General features: G+C 44.5%; 1 protein-coding gene and 1 long non-coding RNA gene across 2 annotated transcripts in view; both read left to right on the forward strand.

Annotated features, from left to right (window-relative positions):
* Positions 1–1600: 1600 nt before the first annotated feature.
* Positions 1601–3975, forward strand: LOC130273460 (uncharacterized). Its single transcript, XR_008844000.1, has 3 exons — positions 1601–1717; positions 1924–2002; positions 3862–3975. It is a non-coding gene; the product is annotated as an uncharacterized LOC130273460 (long non-coding RNA).
* An 11298-nt stretch (positions 3976–15273) lies between these two features.
* Positions 15274–24039, forward strand: part of LOC130274535 (uncharacterized) — a 130285-nt gene continuing 121519 nt past the window's right edge. The window contains exon 1 of the mRNA XM_056522975.1: positions 15274–15403. Within this exon, the coding sequence (XP_056378950.1) occupies positions 15385–15403 (19 nt within the window). The 5' untranslated portion in view covers positions 15274–15384. The remainder of the gene's footprint in view (positions 15404–24039) is intronic.

Genomic DNA, 24039 nt, shown 5'->3' on the forward strand with positions numbered 1-24039 from the left:
CCCAGAGTTATTACTGCTTAAAGTAACAGTGGACAGATGTGCAAAAAATGCCCAGGTCCTTAAGGTGAAAATGGGCTGGGTCCTTAAGGGGTTAAAGTATTTATATATTTTGTTAAATAAATGGGCCAAGCGGTCCCAGCACATCACGTGTCTTTGTACTTTGTGGGTGAAAAGTTGTTGTGGGCTGGACAGTTATGGGATCTTATGTCATAAAGGGGACGTCATCTGAAATCCCTCCAGTCAAGTTGCTTGGCATGGGAATGGGGAGAGAGGTGTTTTATTTTTAATTTTTATTTATGGTGGCTTATAAAATGTGGGGAACAGTATGTAAGCTTACAGATTGTGGGAACACAGAATGGAAGCTTAAAGGGATACTTTGTTTATTTGTTCTTTTAAAATTACATCTAATTAGCTGCATCTAGTCATGTTATAGAAGTGTGAAATATACATTGATCAAACATTCTAAAGGCATACTCATGTTTCTCTTTATGTATGGTCTGCTTAAAGTAATGTAGTTCTTGTGATTCGTGATAACGCTCGGGCCCTTTTTGCCTTACCAGTGGCAATTTTGGGACCAATACATCTTTGCTCCCTGTGACATGGGCAGTTATCTTCCCCCATAGTCAACCCATCCCACCTATTCCAAATGTATGATACTCTGATCTGAAGAAGGGGGTGGCTCCCCCGAAACGCGTAATCTGTATTTTATTGTTTTTACTACAATAAACCTTCCAGTGTTTTGTACTACTACTACTACATCTCTGGTCTGGTTTACTTTGTGGGAATCTGCAGCGCCTATTGGGGTCTTGTTGTTCTACTTGCCAAAGTTTCATCAGGATTGGTTGTCTTTCCTCCCCTGTGACCTCCGGCTTGTCAGCAGTCCTACCATCTTTGTTATTTCTGGTAACCCCACTGAGGGTTGACACGCAAGTTTTCACTTGCTCTCAGGTGAGCAGCCACTACCTAGGGGTGTGTCCTAACCGACCCCCGATCTTTCATGTTGCTTACCCATACGGTATCACACGAGGCTCCTCCCTCCGGTCTCTCTTTTTTTCTCTTTTCAAAATCAGAAAATAGAAACATGTATTAATAAAAATTGTAGCACACAATATTCCATCTCAAACCAGGCCTTCTCTCTGCTGAGCCACACTCACTTATTAGATAAGGCACAAAAAGTGTCAAAGATACAAAATGAATGTGGTGTACAATGGATACAATTTGGATTATTGTATTATGTTTTTATTTACAATTCCAATTCTTTCATTTCAGGATTTTCCTTAGGTTATTTCCTTGTGATTTTTAGTTAACAAAAGAATGTTGCCAGATTTGATGCTAAACTGTATTTAGCTTTTTAACAAACATGGAAGTTCTTTCTTCTTTTAGGTAAAAAAATCTAATTTTTTATTTTATTTTAATATTTGATTATAATTGTAGATGCAGTTTTCATCTCAGAAGTAAATTTTATTTCATGATCATTATGGGGCAATATGAAGCAAATTATTCATTACGTTTACTTGTTTACTTCTCCATTGTATAACCTTGAAGGTGATGGTATCTCATTGTCTTTGGCATTACTAATGTTATTTACTTTTCTTTTTTTTAGCACTCCAAACATCCCTGGATACACTGGCAGGGTTCATTGGATAGCTATCCACCCAGCAAATTCTAATCTTCCATCTCCCCCTTCATCTGCAGACACAAAAATGAATGACTATGTGTGAGTTGCATTTATGAAAGAGTTTTTATAAGCTCTAGTCTTAACCCTCTGCAGTGCTGCTTAAATTTGTGCATGTTTCTGCACGTAAAGAGCCTCTGAACTGTTGAATGCTATTTACTACCTTTATCTAGATATGTGAAAAACATGTATGTATAGCTGTATGTATATTAACTTTGTAAAGAATATTTATATAAAATGTATTACAGCTCGCAATCTTAAAGTCCGATGGTTCCCAGTTTAGCCAAGAGAATTTGAATGTGTGAGTTCCATGCAAAGCTATAGAAGGTATGTTCACCTGTTATTCTTACTCATCATGGGCGTAGGAACCAGGGGGGATGGGGGGGACACATCCCCCCCAGGAAATCATATGGCGGGGACTGTTAATTGCCGAATCCCCCCCAGTTTGCAGTCCCAAATTAAAAAGTGAGACTGCAGGCAAAGTTGGGATTGTGAAGGGAAGGGAGAGGAGAAGAAGTCAGCGTCAGGGGGAAGCAGGGATGTCCCAGTCTTCTTCCACAGGCCGAGCGTGCGGCCACTTTAAAAGACTGGAGGCTGCCAGGAGGCAGTGCCTGTGTGAGCCTCTACTTATTGGGCCTACATCTACTTATGGAGGGACTATGGGGGACGACATCTACTTATGGGGCAATATGGGGGCCTACATCTACTTATGGGGGCAATACGGGACCTACATCTACCTATGGGGGCCTACATCTACATTTGGGGGCAGAAGGAAAACCTACATCTACCAATGGGGGCAATATGGAGGCTTACACCTACCTATTGGGGCAATATTGGGGCCTACACCTACCTATGGAGGCCTAAACCTACCTATGGGGGGCAATATGTAGTATGTGGGCCTACATATACCTATGGAGGCAATGTGGGGGCCTATACCTACCTATGGGGGCCTACACCTACCTATGGAGGTCTAAACCTACCTACGGGAGAATATGTAGTATGGGGGCCTAAATCTACCTATGGGGGCAATATGGGGCCTACATCTACCTTTGGGGGCCTACACCTACCTATGGGGCAATATGTAGTAAGGGGGCCTACATCTACCTATGGGGGCCTACACCTACCTGTGGGGGCAATATGGGAGCCCACACCTACTATGGGGGCCTAAGCCTACCTATGGGGGCAATATGGGGACCTACAACTACTATGGGGGCCTACCCCTACCTATGGGGGCCTACAACTACCTATGGAGGCCTACATCTACCTATGGGGGCAATATGGGAGCCTACACCTACCTATGGGGGCCTACACCTACCTATGGGGGTTAAAATATATATGGGAGCACTGTACTTTGGTGGTGGGAAAGTAACTGTGACTGGGGTGTTGCAGTGGTAGTGTAGGGTCTGGTGGTATTAACCCTTGAATGTCGTGACGCCAGGGTGAGGTTTCCTCAATAGTAATGTTCCTACCGCCAACCGTCCAAAAACGGCAGGGAGAAATAACGGAATGTCCACAGCAGATTTCAGGAATAAACTGAAGTAACTTTACTTGCGGAATTTATGAAACAGTCTTTAACATAACAGTCTTTGCAAGAGTGAACCGGGATACATGTTCCTCACAGGTTTGCTGGGACTTGGAAGCAATGAGTTTTTATGCAGGCCACTGTGCTACTAATTTAGAAGATTTGAGCTGGTAGTAGTCACACAGGATTTGATTGATGGAGCTTTGAGTAACACACGTTTAGTGGCTGCAGGTTCTTAGGCTTTGGGCCTAGTTGAATTGATGCTGATGAGATGCTTGCGCTTGCTTTGTAGTCCGGCAGGAAGAGAGAGAATTTAGTGGCTACAGCCCTTTATATAATAAGGGGATGGACTAAGCTCATTGGTCAGCAAACCTGTAAGTTATGAACCCAGTGAACTCTGGGTACATCACATGACCTCTAAGGTCTGTGAATATTTTATACATCACAACCGTACATCATGTGACCACTAAGGTCCTGTACATATATTTTTTATACATTAAATAAATATAAACACACTTTACATGAGGTGACCAAGGGTAAGCCCTGCAGGAGAGCCCTATATGAATGGAGGGACTCTAGCTGAGGGGACTTTAGACAAGGGACAGGACAAGGTCCTGTACCGGGACACCACAGTACCATCTGACTGTACAATTGAATCCTGCAGTGTCGACGCCGAGAAGGAAGAAGACCTCTTATCATGTAACCTGTAAAGAGATGCGAGAGAAGGCGGGACTGGGCAGCAGTATTCAGCAGCAGGAACAGAATGTGACAAGTTCCTGTACAGGTGCCCTGGAGGAATTGAGGGGTGTAAATAATGTACAACACATCTACATCATGATTGGGGTCTCTGAGAGGTCATTATAAATATAGAGAGGGCATATAATATCTGGTTACTGACTAAAGAGGGGGAGCTATAGGGGCTACGGGGGGCATTCTGCCTGTACATGGGGTATAGTGGATACAGAGGGGGACATAATGCCTCCTATGTAGCCACTATGGCTCCTATGTAGTCATTATGCACCCTCTGTAGCCATTAATATGTCCCCTATACACAGAATGAGCCCTCTGTAGCCAGTAATTTTCCCTCTGTTTAGTCATAAGAGCCCCTCTGTAGTCATAATGCCCACTGCACAGTGTACAAGAAAGATATAGTGGAGTGGAGAGGGTTCAAAGATGGGCAACCAGGGTAATACGGGGAATGGGAGGACTACAGGACCCAGAAAAATTATCAAAATTGGGTTTATTTAGTTTAGAAAAAAGAAGGCTTAGGGGAGACCTAATAACTGTATAACAAGGGGGCATCCTCTACGTCTAGAGGAAAGAAGGTTTCTACACAACCACAGACAGGGGTTCTTTACTGTAAGAGCAGTGAGACTGTGGCATTCTTTCCCGGAGGAGGTGGTCATGGTGAACTCTGTAAAAGAGTTCAAAAGGGGTCTGGATGCATTCTTGGAGAATAATAACATCGTCGGTTATGTACACTAGATTTATAGGGACAGAATGTTGATCCAGGGATTTATTCTGACTGCCATATTTGGAGTCGGGAAGGAATTTTTACCTCTAGTATGAGGGTTTTTTGCCTTCCTCTGGATCAACTCAGTAGGGACTCATTAGGGATAAAGGTTGAACTGGATGGACTGGTCTTTTTTCAACCTTATGAACTATGTTACTGTGCAGTACAGAGGGCATATTACTGGCTACAGGGGGGAATTATGACTGTGTACAGGGGAATAGATGATACAGAGAGGGCATTATGACTGTGGACAGAGGGCATATTAGATACAGAGTGGGCATTATAACATGGGACATATTACTAGCTACAGAGGGGGGATTATGACTGTACAGGGGCACATATAAATTAAGCAAAAATGAAGCTTAATTTGGTACCGTCATGCAATATTGAGTGGTTCTGTCCCTTTTGGCTCCTCCCCTTTGATACTACCCTTTATGGCTCTACCCCTGCGTAGCCACAGCCAGTTATAATGCTATCCCCCCTCACATTTGTGGGGGTTCCAAGCACCTGTTACTCATTCTTATTCTTTTAGCTTCTAAAACTATTTGTCCTAGCCCTCACTATCCAGATACTACAGACTTAAGGCCCTATTACACAAGGTGAATATTGGCTAAAAGGGACAATTATTGCACCATGTTAAAGGCACAGTGATCAACTGATGTACAAGAAAATGCTTGTTCATTGGCTTATCACTGGAATTTTACAGGACTAAAAATCTTTGTTAAATGTGCTGCCAACAGTGATGAAAGTGAACAGCTGCCTGAATGATCCAACGATCACCAGGGTCTCTATCTATTCACTTACAAATTATTAGCAATTCTTAACAGTCTACTTATATAATTAGTCACAATTTAGATTTCTAATGTTTACATGATAATTTGGGATTCATTGAGTCTTGTCCCCTTTTCTGCAAATTTGGTATAACATCAGTATTCATGTTTGATTAAGTTTATAAGCGTTATTTTCAGTCCGATCCGATCCATCAGTGACTGTCCTACGGGCTCTCACTATTGTATCCGCTTTGTTTTTAATTGTTGGTTTTAAAGGGATATTCCAGGAGAAAACTTTTTTTTATATATATCAACTGGCTCTAGAAAGTTAAACAGATTTGTAAATTACTTCTATTAAAAAATCTTAATCCTTTCAGTACTTATGAGCTTCTGAAGTTAAGGTTGTTCTTTTCTGTCTAAGTGCTCTCTGATGACACGCGTCTCGGGAACCGCCCAGTTTAGAAGCAAATCCCCATAGCAAACCTCTTCTAAACTGGGCGGTTCCCGAGACATGTCTCATCAGAGAGCACTTAGACAGAAAAGAACAACCTTAACTTCAGAAGCTCATAAGTACTGAAAGGATTAAGATTTTATTATAGAAGTAATTTACAAACCTGTTTCACTTTCTGGAGCCAGTTGATATGTAAAAAAATAAGTTTTTTCCTGGATAACCCCTTTAAGCTATTTTTCTTATTTTCTTTTCTCTATTCTTTTTCTTGGCAGTGTCTGTTGTTGCTGCATTTTCTTCTAGCCCGGATTTGTCGCATCACCAATAAGGATATCCACCTTCTTTTTGTGGCCACCTCCATCTGTTCATGCCTATTCTCCTTATCCTTACCTCCCATTTTGTAGTCTGCTGTTGGTGCCAGACCAATTTTTATTTTTCACTAGGATTGTTTCACAGTATATATATATATATATATATATATATATATATATATATATATATATATATATATATATAACTTGCTGAATCAATTTCTTCCCTCAGGATTTGTGTGGCATTTTTGCCACCAATTTTATTATTGGCATCACATTCATTCACTTGTCACTTTGTATCAGGTTACCACACGTGGTTCCTGGTCCTAACAGCATGTAGACACTTTTTTCTCCGTAATTTGTCCATATGTGACCGCCCTCTCTTATGACCCTCCCGTTTTTTTTGCACATTTCTAATATTATTTATATGTCCAAAAAGAAACAGTGGCACTCCCGTAGTTTTAATGTAAAGTGATGTCTTTTATTTCACTCCACCGTGTGCTACGTTTCAACAGCCTCTCGCTGTCTTTGTCAAGCAACAAATGGTTATTCACAGAGGGTTTTTATGGTCACACAGGACCGCCCATCAATAAAACATGATTGACATGTAAACAAACTTGAATCGTGATGTTACCCAGTGATCAAACAGTGAAAACATGTTACACAGCAATGTATATACAGACATAAGCAATGGTACATTCATATTGCAATGAAAACATTGTTGCATAGTGTATTGTGCATATAAAGTCTCTTTTTTGCAAAAGTGGGTGGAGGATCCGGTCACTCACCTGGCAGTTGGCTTCCTGTTTGCGCAGCGGGCATCACGCCCCCTCTCCCAACACACGAGGTGATCTCGTAGGAGAGCCGGAAGTGACGTGTGACAACAAACCGGCATGGACGATGACGTGCAAAGTCTCCATGGCAACCACTTGCGTCTCTCCCTGCGCATGCTCAGGAGGGTGTCGGGGAGATCAGACGCCATTTTTGTGAAGGGAAAGGCTCTCAGCGATGGTACAGCAATCTCCTGGTAGGTGTTCATGGCTCGGGGACCACACAGGGAGTCCCGGGTACCGGAGCTACCCCGCGTAGTCCTGGAAAGGGTTGTCCCTGGTCGGCCGCCAAAGGTAGCCTGCCTGGGTCATCCTTGAGCTGCCCGTCACTGGAGAAGTACCTGAGTTGATGCAGAGTCTTGAGGTTGTGAGTGGTTAGGAAGACTGTTGTGATGTCCAGCGGTATGCTGATGCTGCGGATGGGAAAGGCAGGTGCCGATTGTCTGTTGCCATGTCTGCCAGTAGGAACGAGGAAAATGAGTGAGAGACCGAGGGCCCACTTCTTTAATGCAAAAAGAGAAGGCTGTTAGTACAGGGAATAAGGGTAAGTGCCATACGTGTGGTGACTAAAATGAATTGAAAGTCTATAATAGAAAATTGCATAAACCAATCCTACACATGTGGAGAAGTCACACTGTGATACTGAAACCTGGATTTAGCGCTCATTACAAATATCGTGAGTTACAGTAAATTTGACATTTAGTCCGGCTGGTTTTAAAGAGTTAAGTTCATAAATCCCCCACAGTTCCTTCCTTTTGAGTTTGGCTGTTCGATTGCCCCCACGTTTGGGAATGGGGACATGGTCGACTTGGGTGAATTTCAGGTCATTTTCAGTGTGTTTATGTTCAGCAAAATGTTTGGGAACTGGTAAGTCAAGCTTGCCTTTCCTGATAGTGTATCTATGTTGGGTTATCCTTACCTTGGCTTCCAAGGTGGTTTCCCCAACATAGAGGAGATGGCAGGGGCATTGGAGCACATAGATCACATAAGGGGTTGTGCAAGTCAGGTAATGTTTGATAGAAAAAAGAAAAAAAGGAGAGGTGCGCTCCTAGTGTAAGACGTATTAGGTACGGTAGGCCCCCAAGTCAATGGTTATGCTTACCATGGATAGTCGTACTCAGGGTGCGACACCTGTATCCGCCTGTAGTATAGTGTGTTCTCCGTGAGGTCAGCAGCTCCGTGGTCCCCTCTGAGCATACTAGTTGCTCAGCACAAGCAGTACAATAAAGGCCAATGTGAACCAAGAAGAGGGAGGCCGACCAGGGACACTTGAAACCTTTGTGTTGCAATAAACCTTCTTCCATATGGAACTCCACGCTTAAGCCTGCTATTACCTACTAAGGGGGAGAAGCGCCCGTAACCAAAGTCCTCATTTTCCGATGTGCTCCCTCTTCTTGGTTCACATTGGCCTTTATTGTACTACAGGTAATTTTTGATGGCATACTCTTTGCCAGTAATGGGATGAGTGAAGTATTTACATTTTGACATGTAGGAGCAGTTGACGCATGTTCTGCAGGGAAAAGAGCCCAGATTAATGCTGGTGAGATAGCTTTGGCTACTTTTTGGTAATGCTATATCTGCTTTAACCAGTTTATCTTTGATGTTCACAGGGCGTCTATAAGACATGATTGGGCAGTTGTTAAACTCAGGAATGTTTTCAGTTCCATGGCGGGGAAGGTGCCAATGTTTCCCAATTATGCTGGATACTGTTTTGTGTCTGTTTGTTTTGAGGTTTAAGAAGTTTGTCTCTGTCTAAGGACATGGCTTTGCGTTTGCTGTCCACGACAAGTTGTTTGGGATAGCCCCTTGTGAGAAAATTGTTGACCATGGTGTCAAGCGCATGGTCTACTCTCTCCCCCGAGCTGATGATCCTTTTGGCGCGGACCATTTGACTGAGGGGCAAAGAGCAGACCATGCTGCGAGGGTGGTAGCTGTCAAATCTTAACATTGAATTGCAATCAGTAGGTTTTGTGTAGATGTCGGTCTCAAGATGGTTGTTGGTGATGATGATGGTGGTGTCTAGAAAATGTATTTGGGATTTGGATGCTGTAAGTGTGAATTGTAGGTTGGTGGTAGTGGAGTTCAGGAACTGATGGAAATCTTTAAGTTGTGTTACGGTGCCAGTCCAAATGAGGAAGATTTCGTCTATGTATCTCCACCACTTTAGAACGTGTTCAAAGTGGGGAGATACATAGACCGTCTCTTCCTCAAGGCGTGTGACATACAGATTAGCGTAGATGGGCGCGACGTTTGTGCCCATCGCGGTACCAACCAACTGTACATAAAAGGTGTTATTGAATGTGAAGTAATTTTTAGTCAAAACGATTTGCAAGAGGGAGAGAATGAAATTTGTTTGCTCGTTGGTGAAGTCAGAATGTATAAATGTTTTTACAGCCTGTACACCCCCCTCGTGAGGGATGAAGGTGTACAGGCTGGCAACATCAAGTGTGACTAGTATGGAGTATGTGGAAATGTGCAGGTCTTTTATTTTGTTGAGAAAATCCCTTGTGTCTTGGATGTAAGACTGTGCTTGGTAGACGTAGGGTCAAAGAATTTTGTCCAGGAAGATCGATATGTGGCTTGTGAGTGATTCCCGGCCTGAAACAATCGTTCTGCCGGGAGGGTTTTGAAGAGTCTTGTGAATTTTGGGGAGTAAGTTCAGGACTGGTGTGATGGGAAAAAGTACAGTGAGATAATTGAAAAGTGATGTGTCAATGAGTTTGTTGTTGAGTGCTGTTGAGAGTGTTGTTTTAATGTCCCGACTGTATTGCCACTTCAGATCTGAGGAAAGTTGTTGGTATGTAACGCCGACATGTAGTTGTCTGAGTCCTTCTTTCAGATATTGTGACCGATCCATGACCACAACCACGTCACCTTTGTCGGCAGGCTTGATGACTAGGTTGTGGTCATGGATCAGTTCAGTCATGGCTGTCATTTGGGCATGTGTCATGTTGGGGTGGGTGAGTTGGTTGGAGGTCATTTTGAGTCTGTAAATGTCTTTCTTGACCAGGGTGTGAAAGGTGTCGATGATGGGCATGGAGGTGGGTGGTACAAAGTCACTTAAAGTTCTGATGTTGGCGGATTTTAAGGAAAAACCCACCAAGTATGACCTGGTGGTGGCAGCTGGTGTGTCAGTGAGTTTGTCAGAAAACCAATTTTTTAATCTTAGCTTCCTGACAAATTGTTCTAGATCAAGCTCTAACTGAAACCAATTGGTGTCAGTACATAAGCAAAAATTGAGACCTTTTCACAATAATTTAACATGTTCATCATTAAGTATTGTAGAAGAGATATTTACCACATATTTTTGAGAGTCTTTTTGGTTGTCAATGTTCTCTGTGAGGGCTTGTGCCCCGGCTGCTTCTGGGCCCGGGTACGTATGTGATCGCTTCCGGCGGATGCCCCCTCACCTGGTGGGTTTACGGTAGGCACGTCCATCTCTAAAAAATAAGTTTTGTTGGTGGAGGAATTGGCAGGTTGCTTCTGTTTAGGATACTCTGGTTTGGTGTCGCGTTGTTTTTTAACCCTTCTTGGTGAAGAAAGTTGGGTCCTCCATCGATAGACTTTGCCGCTGCTGTATTCAGCTTCATCTCTGGCCCATTTGGTGCGCTTAGTGTCCTCTTGTTCTTCACGTAGTTTTTTCAGGAAGGATGTCTGTTTGGAAATGAAAGTCTCATAGTCAGCATCAGATAGTGTAGATCTCAGCAAACCTTCAATGTCATGTACTTTATGCTGGGTGGTTTCCACATCTTTCTGGAGAAATTCGATTTGTAGAAGTATGAGGTCCAATGAGTACTTGTTGGAGATTTGCTTGAACTTGGAGTGGTAGTCGTCGTTGTTGAAAAAGGAGTTGTCATGGGGCTGAGCCCTCATACCACGTGGAATTCTATGGTTCCGGTGGTATTCTGTTAGTGTGGTGAGATGTAATTCCAAGGACACAAGTCTTTTTGTTTCGGTTTCAAATCTCCTTTGTAAGTCCAAGGTTGAGGGTGCATGTAGAAATGCAGGGTCACCTTCCACCCGGTTCAGTATTCTGGTGGCATCTCTTTCAGTGTAGGAAAACACGTTGGGAGAATTAGAAGACGTACCATCAGTATGCGGGTTGGAATCCATGTTGAGTTGAGTCAAGAATTAGAGGGTGCAGGCTTGGTAGACCAGTTGTAGAGAAAGGAAAAAAGCAGCACTCCAAGTGTTGGGATGTAGGGGTGCCTCCTGCTGTAAACCTTGGTTAGAGGTCCAGTAAAGTATATGTCCAAAAAGAAACAGTGGCACTCCCGTAGTTTTAGTGTAAAGTGATGTCTTTTATTTCACTCCACTGTGTGCTACGTTTCAACAGCCTCTCGCTGTCTTTGTGAAGCAACAAATGGTTATTCACAGAGGGTTTTTATGGTCACACAGGACCGCCCATCAATAAAACATGATTGACATGTAAACAAACTTGAATCGTGATGTTACCCAGTGATCAAACAGTGAAAACATGTTACACAGCAATGTATATACAGACATCAGCAATGGTACATTAATATTGCAATGGAAACATTGTTGCATAGTGTATTGCGCATATAAAGTCTCTTTTTTGCAAAAGTGGGCGGAGGATCCGGTCACTCACCCGGCAGTTGGCTTCCTGTTTGCACAGCGGGCATCACGTGCCTTCTCCCAACACACAAGGCGATCTTGTAGGAGGGCCGGAAGTGACGTGTGACAACAAACCGGCATGGACTATCACGTGCGAAGTCTCCATGGCAACCACTTGCGTCTCTCCCCGCGCATGCTCAGGAGGGTGTCGGGGAGATCAGACGCCATTTTTGTGAAGGGAAAGGCTCTCAGCGATGGTACAGCAATCTCCTGGTAGGTGTTCATGGCTCGGGGACCACACAGGGAGTCCTGGGTACCGGAGCTACCCCGCGTAGTCCTGGAAAGGGTTGTCCCTGGTCGGCCGCCATAGGTAGCCTGCCTGGGTCATCCTTGAGCTGCCCGTGACTGGAGAAGTACCTGAGTTGATGCAGAGTCTTGAGGTTGTGAGTGGTTAGGAGCATTATTAGGAAATATTGGCACCTTCTCCGCGAGGGAACTGACAACATTCCTGAGTTTAACAACTGCCCAATCATGTCTTATAGACGCCCTGTGGACATCAAAGATAAACTGGTTAAAGCCTATATAGCATTACCAAAAAGTAGCCAAAGCTATCTCACCAGCATTAATCTGGGCTCTTTCCCCTGCAGAACATGCGTCAACTGCTCCTACATGTCAAAATGTAAATACTTCACTCATCCCATTACTGGCAAGAGTATGCCATCAAACATTACCTGACTTGCACAACTCCTTATGTGATCTATGTGCTCCAATGCCCCTGCCATCTCCTCTATGTTGGGGAAACCACCTTGGAAGACAAGGTAAGGATAACCCAACATAGATACACTATCAGGAAAGGCAAGCTTGACTTACTAGTTCCCAAATATTTTGCAGAACATAAACACACGGAAAATTACCTGAAATTCACCCTAGTCGACCATGTCCCCATTCCCAAATGTGGGGGCAATCGAACAGCCAAACTCAAAAGGAAGGAACTATGGTGGATTTATGAACTTAACTCTTTAAAACCCGCCGGACTAAATGTCGAATTTACTGTAACTCACAATATTTGCAATGAGGTTTCAGTATCACAGTGTGACTTCTCCACATGTGTAGGATTGGTTTATGCAATTTTCAATTATAGACTTTTAATTTATTTTAGTCACCACACGTATGGCACTTACCCTTATTCCCTGTACTAACAGCCTTCTCTTTTTGCATTACAGAAGTGGACCCTCGGTCTCTCACTCATTTTCCTCGTTCCTACTGGCAGACATGGCAACAGACAAGGGGCACCCGCCTTTCCCATCCGCAGCATCAGCATCCCGCTGGACATCCCAACAGTCCTCCTAACCACTCACAACCTCAAGACTCTGCATCAACTCAGGTACTTCTCCAGTGATGGGCAGCTCAAGGATGACCCAGGCAGGCTGCCTATGGCGGCCGACCAGGGACAACCCTTTCCAGGACTACGCGGGGCAGCTTCGATACCAGGGACACCCTGTGTGGTCCCCGAGCCATGAACACCTACCAGGAGATTGCTATACCATCGCTGAGAGCCTTTCCCTTCACAAAAATGGCGTCTGATCTCCCCGACACCCTCCTGAGCATGCGCGGGGAGAGACGCAAGTGGTTGCCATGGAGACTTCGCACGTGATCGTCCATGCCTGTTTGTTGTCACACATCACTTTTGGCTCTCCTAGGAGATCGCCTCGTGTGTCTCGGAGAAGGCGCGTGATGCCCGCTGCGCAAACAGAAAGCCAACTGCCAGGTGAGTGACCGGATCCTCCGCCCACTTTTGCAAAAAAGAGACTTTATATGCACAATACACTATGCAACAATGTTTTTATTGCAATATTAATGTACCATTGCTTATGTCTGTATATACATTGCTGTGTAACATGTTTTCACTGTTTGATCACTGGGTAACATCACGATTTAAGTTTGTTTACATGTCAATCATGTTTTATTGATGGACGGTCCTGTGTGACCATAAAAACCCTCTGTGAATAACCATTTGTTGCTTGACAAAGACAGCGAGAGGCTGTTGAAACGTAGCACACGGTGGAGTGAAATAAAAGACATCACTTTACACTAAAACTACGGGAGTGCCACTGTTTCTTTTTGGACATATACTTTACTGGACCTCTAACCAAGGTTTACAGCAGGAGGCACCCCTACATCCCAACACTTGGAGTGCTGCTTTTTTCCTTTCTCTGCAACTAATATTATCTATAAATATTTGAGCCTAATTGCACAATACCAGTGGTCCCTCAACATATGATATTAATTCGTTCCAGGAGAACCATCATATGTTGAAACCATCATATGTCGAGTACATATGTCTATGTAAAAATGGTACTTGGTTCTGGGGCCTCGGAACCATTGTATGTTGAATACATATCTCTATGGGAAACTGCTAATTGGTTCTGGGATGACCATTGTATGTGGAGTGTATGCGGAGTGTTTAACAAACCAGGGTGCCTCCAGCTGTTGCACAACTACAACTCCCAGCATGCATGTACAGCCATTGACTGTCTGGGCATGCTGAGAGTTATAGTTTTGCAACAGCTGGAGGCACACTGATAGGGAAACATTGATGTATGGGGTGTATAGTGTGTATATGTATTGTATGTGATGTGTGACATCGCATACAGTACTGTACAGTTCTTTAAATATCTTCAGGGGGGACAGAATGTCCTCCATTACGATCCTGCCGACTACAGCTCTATAGGAAAGGAAGGGGAGGGCAGCCAGCAGCTCACTGGATGCCTGCAGCAAGATGCTGCAGGCTATTGGCTATGGCTGCACTGGGGGGTGGGGCTTACACGGAGCTCACAGTGGAAGCCTGCGTGAGTTAGCAGGACAGCATGTGAGTAACAGGAGGCAGAACGGGGCACACGGGGCACATTAAACAACTGTCTGTCAGTTGCTGAAGTTGTCAGCGCTGTCAGATAGCTGTTTGTAAGATGGCCCCGACACACAGAAGCATTGTATGTCGATGCTGCTTTCAGCCTACGATGGGCTCTGAGAGGCCATCGTATGTTGAAATGATCATATGTCGGGGCCATCGTAAGTCGGGGGGGTCACTGTATGTGTACATATGTGTGCACGCATTATTTTTATGATCTCCCCTTGATATTGCACATTTCTATACATATTACTTATCAATATTCAAACCCAATTGCACAATATGCATTTATACATTTGCACGTGTCACTTTTAATATATACCTTATTATTCATTCACTCATTAATTCATTCATTTAAATATATACCTTTTATTTATTCACTCATATGGGCCAGTTTATTTTTATACTTTGGCTCACACACTACATTGGTTTTGCACATTCACTATTTTACTCACTCACACATTAATCAATTGACAATAAAAAATATTTTTATAAAAAAACATTTTTGTATAATGTTTCACAACAATTCAAACCTCTTTTCATAATATACTCTTATACATAATTTTCTAACACTATTTAAATTTTTTACTTTTTAATTTTATTTTATTATTATTTTTTTCACTTATTTATTATTTAAATTAATTATTTTTTTATCTTTTCATTTTTATATATATATATATATTTTTTTTTTTTACATTCAGGTTACATCATCACATTCGGCATCATCACATGACCAGAAAGTCTTGTGACGCTTAATGTGAACCGAAAGTACCTTTGGCATACTCCGGAACATGGGCGGCCGCCATTCAAGGTTCTATCAGGCACCGGCTGGATGCCTAATCATCTTGGAGGTATGACGTTATTATGTATTGGAGGTGTGTTGATACGATGTTCACATCTCTGATTGGGTGGCCACGCTGTTCATCACAAGGTATCTTTATAATTGGTGGTCCTTAACTATTTAAGGTCTGGTGATGTAAGGTCTGGCACCTTTAACTATCTGATGGTTTATGTATCTCCTGTTGTACCTTCTCTTTAGCAGTGTGCACTTTAACTGTTGTCTTTAGGCTCAAGCCTATGCTTGATCCCCCAGTTATGTACCCTAGCTCACACTTAGCTATGTAGGATTTATTTGTTAAGGGTGCGTTCCCACTTGGCGTATACGCAGCGTATTTTACGCTGTGCAAAATTTAAGGCAGCAGTGGGAAATACGCTGCATATTCCTTGCTCACTCTACACACAGGGCTTTCCGGCGGCAGCCCTACGTGTTCAGTGAGTTTTGGAGGCGTAGCCGTGCATCACAGGGCCCCGCCTCCAAAACTCACTGCACACTTAGTGCTGCCTCCGGAAAGCCCTGTGTGTATAGTGAGCAAGCGTATTTCCAACTGCTGCCGTAAATTCATGCTGCAGCGTGAAATACGGTGCGTATACGTCAAGTGGGAACGCACCCTTAGTATTCCTAGAACCTTTACCCACTAAGTTTTTTGGTGTACTCTGGTGCCCTTGTTTCTTGTCTGCTCTTCACATTTTTTTTTATTGTGATTTGATATATGCTTCAATAAAATTTGTACATGTTAAACGTTATCAGTATAGCCCTGTGCAGTGGCGTTGCTAAGGTTGGTGTCACCCGGTGCGATCTAAAATGGTGTCACCCCATACCTACCCCCCCCCCCCCCCTCCCAGTAAGTTTTTAGCCTGTTGTGACAGGCGCCACTGATGTAGAGCAGTGTGAAAAATTCCAGTATAATAATCAAATATACCAATTGCCAAAGAATGGTAAAGAGCTAAAAAAGGTTTCACCAATTAAAACTACAGCTCCCAGTATGACCTAAGCAGTGGTGAGGTTATGCTGGGAGCAGGCCCGATGCTGTCATAAGGCAAACCATGCGTCCGCTTGAGGACGCATGGACTCTCAGCTGATGGGGGCGGAAAAATTAAGACTTTTTTTATACTAAGACCCACACCTGTGCGCCCCACCGCTGCACAGCAGAGGTCACTGCTACCACTCCACCCTCTCTGGTTTTATTGCTGCGGCCCACCGAGATTCCCGAAATGGAGCTTCGCTTGTGTAGGCAGAAATCCTTGCACCGGCCCTGGCTGGGAGTTGTAGTTTTACTCATCACAACTGCAGAACTTACAAGTGACTACAGCTCTGATGGGACATAATGAGGAAAATACACAATAATATCAGTGACTACAGGTGACTTCTCTATAGTCTTTCCTTATGCACCCTCATCATACATAAGGAGGATCATCCTCCTGCCAGTGGCACCCCCATCATCCAGGATGGTGGGGGTGCTACTGGCAGAAGGATGATCCTCCCAATGGATTATGAGGGTGCTACGGCCAGGATGATGGGGGTGCTACATCTGCAGGAGCATCCTCCTGCCAGTAGCACCCCCATCATCCCAGAGGATGATCTGCTGATGGATGATGGAGGTGCAGCACCCCCATAATTCATCAGTAGCACCCTCATCATACATAAGGAGGATCATCCTCCTGCCAGAGGCACCCCCCATCATCCAGGAGGATGATCCTGCTGATGGATGATGGGGGTGCTACTCACAGGAGGATGATCCTGCTGATGGATGATGGGGGTGCTTCTCACAGGAGGATGATCCTGCTGATGGATGATGGGGGTGCTTCTCACAGGAGGATGATCCTGCTGATGGATGATGGGGGTGCTTCTCACAGGAGGATGATCCTGCTGATGGATGATGGGGGTGCTACTCACAGGAGGATGATCCTGCTGATGGATGATGGGGGTGCTTCTCACAGGAGGATGATCCTGCTGATGGATGATGGGGGTGCTTCTCACAGGAGGATGATCCTGCTGAGGGATGATGGGGGTGCTTCTCACAGGAGGATGATCCTGCTGAGGGATGATGGGGGTGCTACTCACAGGAGGATGATCCTGCTGATGGATGATGGGGGTGCTTCTCACAGGAGGATGATCCTGCTGATGGATGATGGGGGTGCTTCTTACAGGAGGATGATCCTGCTGATGGATGATGGGGGTGCTTCTCACAGGAGGATGATCCTGCTGAGGGATGATGGGGGTGCAGCACCCCCATCATTCATCAGTAGCACCCCCATACATAAGGAGGATCATCCTCCTGGCAATGCCCCCCCCCCCTCCCCTAGAGCCTCTCAGCACCCCCCTTTCTCCCTGTTACATTAAAACATTAAATCAGTGTTTCCCAACCAGGGTGCTTCCAGCTGTTGCAAAACTACAACTCCCAGCATGCCCGGATAGCCAAAGGCTGTCTGGGCATGCTGGGAGTAATAGTTTTGCAACAGCTGAAGGCACCCTGGTTGGGAAACACTGCATTAAATACACAGTTTTGCAGAGAGGTCTCACCAGCTCACCAGTCTCTTGTCTTCACTTTCACTTTCTGCGGCTCCAGGGCCAGGAATGTCCGGGGGTTGGGGAGGAATTTATCACACCCATGAATCCTCAGAAGACGCGGAGCACATGAGGCAGGGACACGTCGGGGGAGGGAGCAGACGTGCGCACGGCACTTCTGTTCCCAGAGAGCATTGCAGGTCTTCAGTGGCGTTGCGACCCGGGTGCGGGGGGTGCGGCCCGCACCGAGTGACACCAACCTAATGGGGTGACACCAAGACGCTCCGCAGCACCCCCCCCCCCCATCTGTGCCCGACCGGCCTCCCATCCGTCAGCACCCCCCCCCCCTGCGCTGTGTGTGCGGTGCGCCCGTCCGTCATCACCCCCCCCTCTTTCACCTTCACTCTGCGCCCGTCCGTCATCACCCCCCCCCTCACCTTCACCAGCACTGTGCCCGTCCTCCGCTCCCACGTCTGCGCCGGCCTAACGTCACACCGCATGGCCGCGCAGGAGGACGTGAGTTACGTCACTCGCACGGCGCCCGGTGAGAAGGAGCACTGCGCTGGATGGGTGAGTGTGTATGTCTGTCTCTCTGTCTGTCTCTATCTATGCTTGTGTGTGTGAGACTGTGTGTGTGTAAGACTATGTGTGAGACTATGTGTGTGACTGTGTGTGTGTGTGTGTGTGACTGTATGTGTGTATGTGACTGTGTGTGTGTGTGTCTGTCTCTATCTATGCTTGAATACTTGTGAGAAAAAAGACTAATGGATCCAGGCGCTGCTCTATCCAGGTATACACAGGATGCAGGTAAGTGTTCTTAATCAAGCAATTTTATTGAACACAAAACAACAAAAGGATCATGACGCGTTTCGGGGTAAATTCCCCTTCCTCAGATGATCTGGGTGTACATTCAGCATACTTTTTGGTTCCCTCACCTGCCAAGGGTAATACACGAGGCGCTGCCTCCCGGTTGTCTTTTTTGTCTTTATTTCTATCTATGCTTGTGTGACTGTGTGTGTGTGACACTGTGTGTGTGACTGTGTGTGTGTGTGTGTATGTGACTCTGTGTGCGTGTGTCTGTCTCTCTGACTGTGTGTGTGTGTGTGTGGGGGGGGGGGGTGTATAACCAGCGATCTATTGTGGGGAGACTTTGACCCATTGTGGGGAACCTGCAAGGGAACCTGCGGCCTAATGTGGGGAAACTACTACCAGATGTGCGGAGTCTATGCTACCTGTGGGGAGTCTATGCTACCTTATGTGGGGAGTCTATGCTACCTAATGTGGGGAAATTGCTACCTAATGTGGGGAATCTGTGCTACCTAATGTGGGGAAATTGCTACCTAATGTGGGGTAACTGGTACATCCCTAATGTGGGGTAACTGGTACATCCCTAATGTGGGGGAACTGGTACCAAATGTGGGGAATCTATGCTGCCTAATGTGGGGAAACTGCGACCGACCTAATGTGGGGGCACTGCTGCCTACCTAATGCTCCCCCCCTGGCAGTAGCACCCTCATCATCCACCAGCAACACCCCCCCCCCCCAGCAGCACCTCCATCAGCAAATCCTGATGGTGGATGATGGAGGTGCTCCTGCCAGGAGGATGATCCTGCGGATGGATGATGGGGGTGATACTGCCAGGGGGGATGGCCAGTAGCACCCTCATCATCCTCCAACAACACCCCCCCCCAGTAGTAGCACCCCCATCATCCACTAGCAACACCACCAATACCCCCCTCCCGTGGTAATAGCATCAGCTAACGGATGTTGAGGGGTGTTACTACGGTTGTGGTATTATATTCAGAGGGTGCACTGTATGGCAACGTTATATTCAGAGGGCGCAGTTTGTGGTAGTATTATATTCAGAGGGCGCAGTTTGTGGTAGTATTATTAGAGATGAGTGAACTTACAGTAAATTCGATTCATCGCAAACTTCTCGGCTTGGCAGTTGATGACTTTTCCTGCGTAAATTAGTTCAGCTCTCAGGTGCTCCGGTGGGCTGGAAAAGGTGGATACAGTCCTAGGAAAGAGTCTCCTAGGACTGTATCCACCTTTTCCAGCCCACGGGAGCACCTGAAAGCTGAACCAATTTATGCAGGAAAAGACATCAACTGCTGAGCAGAGAAGTTTGTGATGAGTTGAATTTACTGTAAGTTCGCTCATCTCTAAGTATTATATTCAGAGGGTACAGTATGTGGCGGTATTATATTCAGGGGTACAGTATGTGGCAGATTTATATTCAGAGGGTACAGTATGTGGCAGATTTATATTCAGAGGGTACAGTATGTGGCAGATTTATATTCAGAGGGTACAGTATGTGGTGGTATTATATTCAGGGGTACAGTATGTGGCAGATTTATATTCAGAGGGTACAGTATGTGGCAGATTTATATTCAGAGGGTACAGTATGTGGCAGATTTATATTCAGAGGGTACAGTATGTGGCAGATTTATATTCAGAGGGCGCAGTTTGTGGTTATATTATATTCAGAGGGCGCAGTTTGTGGTAGTATTATATTCAGAGGGTACAGTATGTGGTAGTACTATATTCAGTGGGTACAGTATGTGGCAGATTTATATTCAGAGGGTACAGTATGTGTTGGTATTATATTCAGAATGTACAGTGTGTGGTTGGTAGTATTATATTCAGTGGGTATGGTGTATGGAAGGTTTATAATCAAAGAGTGTAGTGTATAGTAGTATTATATTTAGAGGATACAGTGCCTGTCAGGTTTATAATAATAATTGTTTTCATATAGAGGATGAGAATCCGCTGACATAGTGAGGAGACGTCTGGGCGTCACATTCTGCAGAGAGAAGTTTTAGCTGGAACAAGTCCTGGAGGTATGTACCATCTGAATTAGATAAGGGAAGACTATAGAGAAGACGTCACCTGTAATCACTGATATCATTGTGTATTCCCCTCACTATAGAGAAGACGTCACTGATATCATTGTACATTCTCCTCTCTATAGAGAAGACGTCACCTGTAATCACTGATATCATTGTACATTCTCCTCACTATAGAGAAGACATCACCTGTAATCACTGATATCATTTTGTATTCTCCTCACTATAGAGAAGACGTCACCTGTAGTCACTGATATCATTGTGTATTCTCCTCACAATAGAGAAGACGTCACCTGTAGTCACTGATATCATTGTGTATTCCCCTCACTATAGAGAAGACGTCACCTGTAATCACTGATATCATTGTGTATTCCCCTCACTATAGAGAAGACGTCACTGATATCATTGTACATTCTCCTCTCTATAGAGAAGACGTCACCTGTAATCACTGATATCATTGTACATTCTCCTCACTATAGAGAAGACATCACCTGTAGTCACTGATATCATTGTGTATTCTCCTCACTATAGAGAAGACGTCACCTGTAGTCACTGATATCATTGTGTATTCTCCTCACAATAGAGAAGACGTCACCTGTAGTCACTGATATCATTGTGTATTCTCCTCACTATAGAGAAGACGTCACCTGTAGTCACTGATATCATTGTACATTCTCCTCTCTATGTCCTATCAGAGCTGTAGTCACTTGTCAGTTCTACAGTTAGGTCAGTGAAACTACAACTCCCAGCATAACCTCACCACTGCTCAAAGGGGTACTCTACTGGAAAACATTTTTTTTAATCAGCTGGTGCTACAAAGTTAAACAGATTTGTAAATTACTTCTATTTAAAAATCTTAATCCTTCCAGTACTTATTAGCTGCTGTATAAGCGATTCACAGGAAGTTATTTTCTTTTTTAATTTCTTTTCTGTCTGACCACAGTGCTCTGTGCTGACACCTCTGGACAGTTCCTGACATGGACAGTTCCTGACATGGACAGAGGTGTCAGCAAATAGCACTGTGGTCAGACTGGAAAGAACTACACAACTTCCTGTGGAGCATACACCAGCTTATAAGTACTGTAAGTATTAAGATTTTAAATAGAAGTAATTTAAAAATCTGTTTAACTTTCTGGCACCAGTTGATATAAAAGTAAATGTTTTCCAGTGGAGTACCCCTTTAAGTAATTCTGGGAGCTGTATATTTCAATGGTGAAAACTTCTTTAACAGTTTCCCATTCTGTGGCAACTGGTATATCTGATTATTATACTGGAATTTCTCACAATGCGCTACAACAGTGGTGTCTGTCACAACAGGCTAAAAACTTACTGGGGGGAGGGGGTACGTATGGGGGTGACACCATTTTCTACCGCACCGGGTACCAACTCTAGCAACGCCACTGCAGGTCTTAAAGAGGCAGCTTCCTGGGGCTGGGGGATAGGATTGTGTCGGGGGCTGAAACTGGAGTGCGGCAGCCTGACATGAAAGAAGCCTCTTCTGTCTGGGGATGCTGCAAATACCGGCTGAGATGAGTGACGGTGTGCAGATGTGGGGGGGGGGGGGTGCTGCCGGCCGTGGTGTCACCCCTCCAGGCTGGTGTCACCCGGTGCGCTCCGCACCCCCCGCACCCGGGTCGCAACGCCACTGGCCCTGTGCATGATTTCTTCTTTGGTGTTATCAGTTTCTAGTGCACAGTTACAGGTGGCTGTTCTGGAGACAGGCGGAGTAAATGGGAACTACCTCAGTGTTTCCCAACCAGGGGGCCTCCAACTGTTGCAAAACTACAACTCCCAGCATGTCTTTGGCTTTGTGTGCATACTGGGAGTTGTAATTTTACAACAGCTGGAGGCACCCTGGTTGGGGAACACCTATCTATCTCATATCTATTTATCTATCTATCTCATATCTCTATCTATCTATCTAGCAAAAGGATTTCACTGCAGCACACAGTCCATAGTAAAATGCAAAAAAGTGAATTTATTCCATTTAAACAAAACAAGTGTTTCCAAATAATAAAATAAATAAAATAGCGTTTTTTTGTTTTTGTTTTGTTTTTTGAAAGATTTGTTTTGTTTAAATGGAATAAATTCACTTTTTTGCACTTTACTAAGGACTGTGTGCTGCAGTAAGATCCTTTTGCTGTATGAACGTGGGGTTGATTTGGCCAATACTCCAGAAGAAGCCTTGTGCTGTGTAAGGGGCCCAAAAATGTCTGATGGCAGCCCTGGCTCCAACTAGTATGGAGCCTCACTGTACCTCCATATTCCTCTGACTTTATATTGAGTCATGCATTTTTTTCTGGTGGATTCCATTCGAATCATGCAATGCTCTATTAGATGTGATATGTATATAGTGATCCCTCAACTTACAATGGCCTCAACATACAATAGTTTCAACATACAATGGTCTTTTCTTGACCATTGTAACTTGAAACCAGACTCAACATACAATGCTATGGAATTTGCCAAACATGTCAATGGCTGGAAGAACTGACCAATCAGAATGGGCATTCACTGGTAAAACTCCTGTATTCCTAAAGTGCATGCACTGACTGGCTGTCTGTTAGCGCCCCCTACAGTACACGGAGGTATTACATGTTCTGTACTACTTTTAACCTATGCCATGGTTAGCTGCTTGGACACCAAGTAAGGGCGGCTCCATCTAACTTTTTTAGGACATTGCGTGTACTGTACAGGACCCTGAAGAAGCACCTGTCCTCTACATAGACCAGTGTTTCCCAACGAGGTTGCCTCCAGCTGTTGCAAAACTACAACTCCCAGCATGCACGGACAGACAAAGGCTGTCCGGGCATGCTGGGAGTTGTAGTTTTGCAACAGCTGAAGGCACCCTGGTTGGAAAACACTGAAATAGACAGTGATTTACAGCTCCCAGCAGCTCTTTCTTACTCATATGTAAGGATTTGCTTTATCTATATTAGTTATCTACTTATTTTTCTTTAATTCTCACTTTTTCCTATTTTTGGATGACATTTTGGGGCTTCAGAACCAATTACCAGGTTTCCATAGAGTTCTGGTCTCAACATACGATGGTTTCAACATACAATGGTCGTCCTGGAACCAATTAATATTGTAACTTGAGGCACACAATAAAGCTTTGCACTTGATCAAAATGTTACCCCCATGAATATCCCTATTGGCAGCTGCCTGGCCTATAGTGACACCTAATACACAATGTTAAACAATAGTAAACATAAATGGGCAGTGCTACCTTTATAATTTTTTTTTTTTTTTAAAGGTTAAGAATTTAAGGGGCTATCTTCTTTCTAAATGA

The sequence above is a fragment of the Hyla sarda genome, chromosome 5, assembly GCF_029499605.1.
Source record: "Hyla sarda isolate aHylSar1 chromosome 5, aHylSar1.hap1, whole genome shotgun sequence".
In the NCBI taxonomy this organism is placed as follows: domain Eukaryota; kingdom Metazoa; phylum Chordata; class Amphibia; order Anura; family Hylidae; genus Hyla; species Hyla sarda.